This window comes from Anoplopoma fimbria, chromosome 11, assembly GCF_027596085.1.
Source record: "Anoplopoma fimbria isolate UVic2021 breed Golden Eagle Sablefish chromosome 11, Afim_UVic_2022, whole genome shotgun sequence".
Taxonomy (NCBI): domain Eukaryota; kingdom Metazoa; phylum Chordata; class Actinopteri; order Perciformes; family Anoplopomatidae; genus Anoplopoma; species Anoplopoma fimbria.
This window is the reverse complement of record NC_072459.1, coordinates 16,577,265-16,588,387: the sequence shown is the minus strand read 5'-3', so window position 1 is coordinate 16,588,387 and position 11,123 is coordinate 16,577,265. Positions and strand designations below refer to the sequence as shown.

The 11,123-nt window shown below is 41.5% G+C and overlaps 1 protein-coding gene across 1 annotated transcript; it reads left to right on the top strand.

The window, feature by feature from the left end:
- The first annotated feature begins 4,226 nt into the window (after positions 1–4,226).
- Positions 4,227–10,062, top strand: si:ch211-256m1.8 (uncharacterized). The gene is made up of 4 exons (XM_054607348.1): positions 4,227–4,670; positions 4,781–5,182; positions 5,813–5,910; positions 6,133–10,062. Exons 1-4 carry the CDS (start codon positions 4,227–4,229, stop codon positions 9,716–9,718), a joined length of 4,530 nt encoding a protein of 1,509 aa, XP_054463323.1. The 3' UTR covers positions 9,719–10,062.
- The last annotated feature ends 1,061 nt before the right edge of the window (positions 10,063–11,123 follow it).

Below are 11,123 nucleotides of genomic sequence, written 5' to 3'. Positions count from 1 at the left end.
AACAGCCTTCTGATTGTAATGGTGGTGGAAAGTATGTACATTTGCATTTACTTAAGTACAGTTTTGAGGTACTTATACTTTAGTGGAGTAACTGCAGTTTCTGCAACTTTATAGTGTATTTCACTACATTTCAGAGGGGAATAGTGTACTTTGTAGTCCACTACATTCATGAAACCACTTTAGTTACTTTGCACATTTAGATTATCAAAACATATTTAACAAATATATTACGATACATTATTATAGATTTATCACGCTAGCTGACCCTGAAGTGATGTGCACATTGATGCATCAGTAGCATAATTATAATACAAAAGTATAATCTAAATGGGCCATTCTTTTACTTTGGTACTTGAAGTTTATTTTGATGATAATACTTTGGTGCTTTTACTTCAGTCATATTTTTGAATGGAGGACATAAACTTGGATGCGAGTTAAAACTGAAACAAATTGTTGAAACTATGCATACCAATGTTTCTATAGCAGACATACATGTGTAATGTTGAGATTAAATAAAGAAAAACTTTAATTGAAAATGTGCAAAAATACTACCTTTCTCTGGTGTGGTTCTTAGCTCAGTGTTCAGTTCTGGTGGTTCAACAAGGGGACACACACAAAGGCCACAACATATAATAGGGAATAAAAAATAAATAATAATGAGCTGCATGTCAAAGCTAATTTGTGGGTGCCAGATAGTGTTTTGAGAGTAGGAATCTCAAAGGCATAAAATGAATTTGCCTGAACACAAGACACATTAATCAATTTGTTTATGCTTTGTGGATGCTGACCTTTGGAAGATACAATTGGGAGCACACTGGTTCAATTAATGCCTCCAGATTGACGGCAAAACCTCAACAATATAGCAGACCATGTTCCAAAATTTCTAGCCATCATGTTTTTCGAAAGAGGACTTTTACCATGACAGCACTCCCTGTATCATATGTCTTTTTGCCTTAAATATGATAATGGTGCTGTAGTATAGTCAGATTTTGTACGGTTTATGTAACACACAAACAGGGAAGACAGAGAGAAAAGAGAGAGAGAGAGAGAGAGAGAGAGAGAGAGAGGGAGGAGGCATAAACTGAATTGCTTAATTGGAGTCACTGCTTCTATATTATAGGCAAACCCTTGTTTTTGTAGTCCAACCAAGTTTTCCCACTGACTGTTCCTCCATCCTACCAACTGGCCAGACCTTGGAGAAATTTCCATATTGAGGTAAGCTGATTTTCACTCTTAAATAAAAAAGAAATATGATATACTCACATGTGAAGTATGTGTATGAGTTTGAAGTTTGAAACTTGATGAGTCTTGTTTTTCCACAGAAGGTGTAAAAAGTAAAATAGAAAAATATAAGAAATACCTTATTGGGATATATAACTAAATGTAAGAACAAAAACTAGAGTATTCGTCTGTCCCTTTGATATCTTTTTGGCAGTTTTGGGTTGATTTCTTGTCTTGAGAATAGTTTAAAATGGAAGATTAAATAAATCCTCAAACTCAAGAAGTCGCAACACAAATAATACGTTTCATTAAAATTGAGATAAAAAAGGAGACCACAATGAAACCTGATGTATTAATATAACATATTGACATTTTAAAGAGTCTTCCTAGAAACTATACATCCAGTTAATCCACGCAGCTGAGTGTAAACAGTTTTCATAGGGACTGTTTTCTTAGTGGAATTTTTTTCTGAAATGTACACTTATCCCGAGTGAGTTGGTTGTTTTTCCAGAAAGGAAATGTTGTTGTAAAGGTTTTTATTTTAATTAATTTTTTTTAAGTGCTTTGAGCAGCCCAAACGAAATTCCAGAAATGAAAGAAAGGTCAGTGACAGTTATCGTTACAGTTAAATGAGAAAATCTGTTGATGAAATTTGGGTGAACTGGCCCTTTAAGGACAGAGAATTGGAAATAAAGAGAAAAGTAACGCATTTTTAAATACATTTTCTGTGCTTTGTTCATTTTGCTTGGTTTGAAAGAATGATTTAAAACCCATTTTAATGTACATACAATCAGATAATTTATGGAATATATGTCAGATGTCCATTAGTGTTACAATGAAAAACATATTATGTAATACATGGTAGTAGTAGCAGTACTGGTGGTACTGCTTGTATTCAGTAAATGAGCTATTGGAATCACAAGACCTGTATCCTTGCAGAACCTGAATCCACCCTCAGATAGAATTCAGACAGCCAGCATTGTGTGGAGGACTTGATCTGATGAGGCAAATCAGGAGAAATCTAATTTTCCAACAGTCATACTGCAAGGGATGCATTCCCATGACAACCAGCGACCAAAAATGCTGGTGAAAAGGGAGTAAGTGCTTTCACGTGAGAGCAGATGGGGTTAGTTATCAGTCATTACTTGGGTCCTTTTGCTGGCTTGAGTCCAGAGGGTATTGTCTCATACAGAAGTAAAATCTGGATACAAACCACTCATGTTTACGACATTAACAAACAAAGAGACCTGTGTTAGAGTCAGCTGTGCCTTACCAAAAATCGGATAATTGAATTGCAGGTTCCACTAATGTGGGAAAGGTTGGACATCATGTGAAGGAAATGTGAAGGGAAATGAGAAGTCACACTAACCAGTTAGTGTGTGTGTGTGTGTGTGTGTGTGTGTGTGTGTGTGTGTGTGTGTGTGTGTGTGTGTGTGTGTGTGTGTGTGTGTGTGTGTGTGTGTACTGTATATCAGTAAACCTGAATTTATAGCTTCACTACAGCCATGCTAGCGGCTCTGTAGGCACAGTGATGCTTTTGGCTAAATGCAAACGTCCACATGCTAACATGCTTACAATGGCAATGCTAACATGCTGATGTTGAGCAGGTATAATGTTGACAATGTTCATCATTAATTACTACTACTACAACTTTAGTATGTTAGATACATTAGAATGCTAATACATACTAATCAGCATTGATTGACTTCAATGCACAGTTGAGGCTGATGGTAATGTTATTACTTTTGCAGGTATTTAGAACAAAGTATTGGGCAAATACACATTTTTTTATCTTATTAATTCGCTAAACGAAAAGTTAACACATCACCAAACTCACCCTGGGGGGAACAAGAATGTCTGTAGCAAATTTCATGGCAATATCCTAATGTCATCCTGATGGTGGTGCTAGAGGAAATATCAGGGAGTAACCAAAGTCAACCAACCGACAGACCAAATGATAGACTGGCATTGCCTTTCTTACTGCCACGCTAGCAGCCAGTCCGGTCTCAAGGCATTTCTTATAAAAGACACAAAAATGAAACGTTTTGATTCTTGTACATGGGCATGATTTTTTTTTTTTTGTTGTGAAACTTAGTCTAAAAACAATGCCAATGGAAGGTGGATTTGAAGCCTGTTTTGTGGTGGACACACAATCTAAATGCATCCACGTGTCCATGCAAAAATTACAGTGGGTGGGTGGGTCAAACAAACACAGGACCTTCAACCAGGGATTGGTGTTCAAGATCACATTTCCTAAAGTGTTATTGTGAAATGATGTGTAGGTGACAGTTTTCTTAAAAAGAATGGATTTAGAGATCTTGGCTCTAAGGTCAAGTGAGAGAAGACAGTTTAATGGCTTTTCTTCAGTCGCTCTCATATAGAGTGCTGATGGTTTGATTGAAATAAGGACTGTGGTTATTGCTTAGAAGACTTTAAAGTTTTGTTCTGCAATATCAAATATTCCATTTAATATCCCCCTTGTGATGTTCAAAACTTTTCGCTGTCTTATAAAACTAGGTTGCTAAAACGACTAGTTCGCCTTCACAGCCTCATTGTGAATGACCTAGCTAAACCCGCTCATGCGACTGTGGTTTAACTAGTTTGAAGCCTAAAATCTGCTTTTTACTTCTTTTGATTACATTCAAGCTTAAAAAACTGAAAGGCGGGGTTCATTTGTGAAGATTATCTTGCTGAACAAAACCTGTAACTATCATACACAAAAGCTCATTTTGTGCAGTTATCCAAAATCCATTTGAAAAAATCCCATTGGCTTTTTGTCAAGGGATGCTAACTTCCTGGGTTGGCCTACACAATTACATAATCCCTGCAGCACTCTAGTTGTTATGCACTTAACATGCAGATGCATAGTTTTCCTTTTCTGTGTTCTTTGCATTTAATTCTGTTACAGCTACAATGCAGTCCTATCAAAGAACAGTACCTGGCATCACCATTCATTATTTCTCTCTTTTTCTCCTTCTCTATCAAGCCTCCTCCATATCAACAGGATGACCCTTCTCAACTACCCTGTTCCAGAGTTGGATGTTACCTTGCAAGAAGTGAGCCGTGTCCTGCAACTCACTTTAGGTCCTGACCTTTACCCGGAGTTCAAAAGTACGCTGGAACAGCACAGGGATCTTCTTCAAGAGGCCCAGCAAAAACTGGCAGCTATTGCTTCTGGCCAAGAGAACTGGGTGACGGAGCAGTTCAAAAGAGGTCTGCTGTCTTGCACTGATCCACTGCCCACCTCCACTGCCCTCCCTGTTGTTCTTCTTCCTTCCAAAGCAAATAAATGTACCCAGCTGGGGAGGGCAGCCGCTCTGCTTTGGGCAGCAGCAAAGCTGTACAGTGAGCCAATTTTACTGGAGGGCAATGTGCAAATGGAGCGCACACAGCAGTCTGAGGTATTCGCTGCCAGCAGGATTCCTGGAAGGAGTCAAGATGAGATTAAGGTAAGATTACTGGTGAGATAACTGGTGAGATTTAATCAAAATTAAATATTTATCAATTATAATCATGCCAGATCTGCTCTATTTCTAATCTAAAGTTTTGTTATCTCCAGATCTACCCAGATAGCCTCCACGCTATCGTCACCTGTGTTGGAGGAGTATTCCCTGTTGACATACTGGGGCGTCCCAGCACTGGTGGGCCGGTTTCTGCTCGACCCTTCATTGACATCTACAACCAGCTGGTTCAGGTGATGGACCAACCCAGTGCAGGAAAACAGAATGATCCCTCTGCCATTTGCAGCCTTTCTGCTCTAGAGCGCAAAGTCTGGGCTGCCACCAGGGAAGAGATCCTGGGCCAAGGAGGGGACGCAGCGGCATCACTGGAGCTGATGGAGAGCGCTGTGCTGACACTCTGTCTGGAGAACTGTAACGCACCCTCTGAACTGGCTGATATCCTAAATGCAGTGAGGCTGGGAGGAGGAGGAGACTGTCCATATCTGAGATACTATGACAAGGTAATGGGTAGAACCTGGATAACCATTTTAAACCAAGCCTAGATTTTTTCATTTTCTCATACTGTTGAATTTTGGATTTAAAGCCCCAGAGTGGCAGTAATTGGGAATTGTATTTCTGCTAAGAAATAAATGTTTTCATGGCCTTTACTGATGATGAAATATGGTAGTGTTTGGCAAAGATTGGTTCAATGTGCAGTTTAACATTTATACCAGGCTGTGTGTTTAAGACTTTTCCCTTGCTGCTTATTTTTTAGCTCTGTGGTCAAATTAAGCAATACAAACACATTATCAGATGATTTATACCAGGGTTCACGTAAACACTGCCATGTATTGCCACTTTATTTAAAGTAAATCAGTTCCACTTTCAGAGAAAAGGCTCAGTTCATACGATTTACAACAATATTTTTAATTGCAGCTCATCAAAGTTAAAACAGGTCAGCATATTTGCCACTTGGACATCCAGTCTGAAAAGTAGACATTAACAAGCTAAGCTAGTAAAATGCTTTGATTTTAATCAGTGCAAAAACTAACAATTCAACAATTTAACTAAATGTGGTCAGTGTAACAGTGTTCAATGATTTTCAATGGACTAAAAGAATCAACCAATCTTTATTTTTATATCTTTGACAGGTGGTGAACCTGGTTGTGTTCAAGGACAGCACAGCTGGGATGGTGTTTGAGCACAGTGCTGTGGATGGGATGGTGGCAGGGCTTGTAACTGAGCATGTGTACATTCTGTCTGAGACTGCTGACTTAAACCTTGTCCATAAGGACAAAGAACATGTGAATGGGCCTGTCACGGTAAACAATGTTAATTCTGTTTGTCCAACTTCCCTACCATTCCCCTTGAAAGAAGTCAATACACCCAAAATGAGCCCTGACTTAAAAGCAAAACATCCAGTTCTCACTTTTGATGTGTTCGCCTATCCTGATGTCTTTTCTACTCTCAGAGGGCAGAGAGGCCTCTGTGATGCTTGGATCAACTTCTCTCTGCAGCTTTCCCTGAGGAAGACTCTTGGGGAATCTGCTGCCAAGCATATACTTGTCACTCCTACCCATATGCGTCACTACAACCATGGCCGTTGTGATCCTACATACTCCGTCACTATGCATTCTCACAAGTTAGTAGGTGCCTTGGCATCTTGTATTGGCTCCGATACCACAATCCAATACACGCCTGAACTCCTACGGCTGTTCCATGTTGCATTTTTGGAGCATAAGAGCCTCATCAGAAACACCAAAAGTGGTAAAGGAGTTGGTCCCCACCTAGCTGCCTTGCGTCGATCTTTGCCATCTGACAACCCACTGAAGAAGTACCTTGACCCCTTTGGATGTCCATCTGTGTACCTCACAGGTACAGATCTGATGGAGGGTGTGGAGTGTGGAGTAGGGAATGTTTATGCCCAAGATCAGCTGGCTGTAACGTACCTTGGGAAGAAAGACAAGGTTCGCATTGTACTTAATGGGAAAGGGAGCTTTGCTTTAGCATTGGAGAAGCTTCAAGAAAGCCTGAAGATAAACCTGAAGTTAGTGATGCTTCTAGCTGTTAGATACGCCATTGCATACCAAATGGGAGCCCTGGAGTATCCACTGAAACAGAGTATAAATGAGAATATGAATGGAGAGACAAACCATTTCCCAGAGAGCCAGGACAAGGGCAAAACCTGTGTTGACTACACCTCTGGCATGAGCACAGACTACACTCTGGTGATCCATGGTGGTGCTGGAGAGGAGATGATGCTGCAACCCGACGTGATTGGGGTTATTGAGTTTGCTCTACAGACAGCCTTAACCCTTGGATCTCAAGTGCTTCAAAAAGGTGGAAAGAGTCTGGACGCAGTTCAGAAGTCAGTAGAAGCGCTGGAGGACTGCTTCTTGTTCAATGCAGGTAAAGGCTCAGTATTCAACAAAGATGGCAAAATTGAAATGGAAGCAACCATTGTGGATGGCAACTCAATGAGGTCAGGATCTGTTGCTTGTGTGCAAAGTGTGAAGAACCCCATTAAAGCAGCCAGATGCGTCATGGAGAAAAGCTGTCATTCACTCATTGTGGGAGATGGGGCTGAGGAGTTTCTGCAAGGGTTGGAGGAGAAAGAGAAGCCTGTTGGGGCTGATTATTTCTACACCGATATGCGTCACAGACAGTTAACTGCAAAGCTCGCTGATGGAAATGCCTCAAAAAACAATCACCCTCAGACAGTTGGAGCTGTGGCCTTGGATCGCTGGAGTGGATTGGCTGCTGCATCTTCCACAGGTGGGTTGGTGGGAAAGCTGAAAGGGCGAGTTGGGGATACAGCAGTAGTAGGGGCAGGAATATATGCTGATGACAAGTTAGCAATTACCTGCTCTGGAGATGGAGATGTATTTCTGAGGCAAACAGTTGCACAGAAAATAGCCAGTCTGTACCAGCACACTAGCTATAGCCTTAGGCAGGCATGTAGAGAAGTGATGGCTGAAAATCTGGATGGGGTCTGTGCAGGAGTCATTGCTGTGGACACTAAAGGTGATGCCATAATTGAAACAAATGCTGGAGTGATGTTTGTGGCCTCAATGATTCATGGCATTTCTCGTGTAGAGGTCCTCAGGCCCCTCAAGAGCTTCTCTCATGTGATCTGGGAAACAATTGAACTGGTTGCCTACCTGGATCCCAATCCCTGGATCCCTGGGTCAACCATTCTGACAAGAAAAACTCTTAGTGGGGCAAGAAGCATCTTCCAGTTGGCTACACCTGATTTTGTGGCTATGCTACAAGGAGCAAGAGCTGTGTCAAGCTTGCTATGTGAGCAATTGGGAGTGCAGCGCTGTGCCTTGGTTTTCAATCCAACCCCTGATCAGCAAGCACATATCAGACTGCTTCCTCTTCATGGCCTAGAGCCAAACTGGCAGCCCCATCTTGCAAATGAAGAGGAATTCCAAACTCACGATCCTGGCTACTGCACCTCAAAAAGTGGCCCACGCTGGGATGATGAGGCCCTCACCCAGGTTCAAGCCAAGATTAGAAACGGACTGCCAACACCAAATGCACCTTCTTGCTTTGACTTCTCCGGAGACCCTTCCAATGATAACCTGTTCAGTCGTATTGTACGTGGAGAGCAGCAACAGTGGAGAGTCTGGGAAGACAGTGAGCATGTTGCCTTCCTGACACCGTACCCAAACACTCCTGGACTAACCGTTGTGGTGCCACGCAAACATCTGTCCAGTGACATCTTTAAACTGGGGGAAGCTGACTACAAAGCACTGATCTTAGCCACTTATAAAATTGCCAGACTACTGGAAAAAGGGATGAGAGCTCGAGGAGTTGCACTGATATTTGAGGGCCTGGAAATCGATTATGCCCATGCCAAACTCATCCCTCTGTTGCCCTCACAAGATGGCACTAAGCCTGCTGATCTGCAACCAGAGTTCTTCCAAAGCTACCCTGGATATGTGTCATCACTGGATGGCCCACCTGCTGACCCAGAGGCACTCAAAGGCATCCACTCAAAAATCACCCACTGCAGGCCTTCTCACTCATGGCAAGACCCTCAGTCTCACTCAACACTTGCCATCAAGAGCCAGTGGTATCGCAACCTGTTCCAGATTCAAAACACTCTTTTCCACAGCACAGTGGAATATTTCCACTCTTTCTGCCAGTACTCCTACGCTCTAACCCCTCTCACCACAGACACCATCTCCTCACCAATGGGCTTGGGATCAGACTCAGAACCAGTTTCTGTTAACCTGCTGGGCCAGGACATCTACCTGGCTGACTCAATGCAATTTGTACTTGAATACTTCCTTCGCTTCCAGGACAACCTGCCGGGGACATACTACATATCTCCCAGCTTTAGAGGGGAAGATCCTGATGCAACTCACTTGAACCAGTTCTACCATGTGGAGTGTGAACTGTTGGGTGACATGGACAAAGCCATTTCTACAGCAGAAGGATACTTGGCTCATCTCACCAAGTCCATGCTGAAGGGACATTCTGATATGATCCTCAACACTGCCGGGACCCTTACACATGTCAAAGCCATGCTGAGTAAGCTCGATGGAAAAACTCCGCTCCCAAGAGTCCCTTTGGACCAGGCCATTCCCATGATGCCCTCTGCTGACTGCTTAGAGTGGATACAAGATGGCCAGCCGCAGTTTGGCAGAAAGCTAACACGCAAAGGAGAGCGGGTCTTGATTGAGAAATATGGTGGCGCTGTTTGGCTGACTGAGATGGACCATCTTGGCGTTCCCTTCTACCAGGCCTATGTGGAGGGCACTGGGCGGTGCAAAGCTAAAGCCGCTGACCTTCTCCTCGGGCTGGGCGAGACGGTTGGTCTTGGGGAACGTCATTCCACCCCTGAGATGGTAAAGGAAGCCCTCAGGCACCATGCAGTACCAGAGCAGTCCTACAAATGGTACATTAACATGCGGCAAGTGAAACCACTCCGCACCAGTGGATGGGGCATGGGGACGGAGCGCTACTTGTGTTGGCTGCTTCAGCATGATGACATCAGAGATTTACATATCATTCCTAGGATGAAAGGAATGAAGTACATGCCTTAATCAAAAGTACTCTACAGGTGAACAGGCCCTCGGATGTGATATAATTGTGAAAATGGGGCCAACAAGACATATACATTATGAAATTTAACCCTTAAATGCCTCAACAATGCCGATTTTTTGACTTTCATCCAACTTTGAGTGTCTTATAATCATCACCAGTGATATATCTTGAATTGTCCATGCCTCGAGAAAACTTCCGACAGTCTTTAATCCTATCCAAACCTTGAACCCTCAAAGTAAAATGTTTCTAAAAATGGAGATATCAAAGGAGTTGAATTTAAGGTTACAGGAAGTAAATAAGCAGTTGTTTCTCAAAAGTTAACATTGGAGTTGGTTTCATTTCATAGTGGAAAAGGTTTTTGCATCAATGTAACTGCAAATTGATAATGAAGAAAAAGTACAGCAAGTGTATTCACACATTTTTTCAAACTATGTAGCGATAACATGAAAGAATATATTTGTTTAAGTCCTTAAATGTTTTATAACTGTCTTCCTATATAAAGGATTTTGTGAAAGTCATATGGATTATGTTTCATTCCTCTATTTAATGACTTTTGCAGCTATCTGGTATTATCTGGATGTATTACTGACAGGGTCAATGGGTCATAAGTCCCTGGGCACAGGGAGAAATATCCCAAAGCTAAAAATGTGTGTGTGTAAATGTACCCGTTTAATTTTATGATAATGAATGACAGGATAGTGTGACATTGGTAAATAGATTTATGATTGGTTCTTCACACCAGATTTCTAATACTACAAGCTAATCTTTCACTATGCCAAGGACACTTCCGACCCAACCACACTCATCAGTGATGCTGGTCTGGGCAGAGGTGAAACAGGGATGACATTAATTTTTAGAAAAAGCATTACAGCACTGCATTTCAGTCGTATGTTAAGTATGTTAAGTAATACTTAAAATTACTACAGATTGAATTAGTCTTTACCATTCTACAATAACTTATCAGTGTCAATTTTGCATGCCTGAACAATAAGCTGAAAGTCACAGAATTCTGCATTGATCTGCAAAGTTGGGTCACCAGTAAATCTACACTGATGTTACAGAATGTTCAGATCATAATTAGCTTTTGATGCAACTTAACAGATAATCATTTGGAATTTTGCTTTGTAAACTGCACAATATTTGTATGGAATTTTTTTCACTAATTGCTAAGGCTAACACACACACTCATAAATAACCTGTGAAGCGGGTTCTTGTTCAGAAGTGACTCAATATTCAATAAAGCAACACATCTATGAAGGGTTAGAAATGCTCATATTAATACAAGTTTAACATGAATATTTATATTCCATCAAAACATGGTCAATGGACTAGAGAAAATGGCTCAACATCATTGGTCCTTTAACCTCATGAAGAATTATTAAAGCTCTGAAGATGTCGCTCTTT

What these genes read in the sequence shown, in the direction of transcription:
- si:ch211-256m1.8 (XM_054607348.1), top strand. Translation starts at nt 4,227, where the DNA reads ATGACCCTTCTCAACTACCCTGTTCCAGAGTTGGATGTTACCTTGCAA. An exon ending in ATCTGAGATACTATGACAAG is followed by an intron (nt 5,183 to 5,812) that starts GTAATGGGTAGA and finishes TATCTTTGACAG; the next exon opens with GTGGTGAACCTGGTTGTGTT. An exon ending in GGGCTTGTAACTGAGCATGT is followed by an intron (nt 5,911 to 6,132) that starts GTACATTCTGTC and finishes TTCTACTCTCAG; the next exon opens with AGGGCAGAGAGGCCTCTGTG.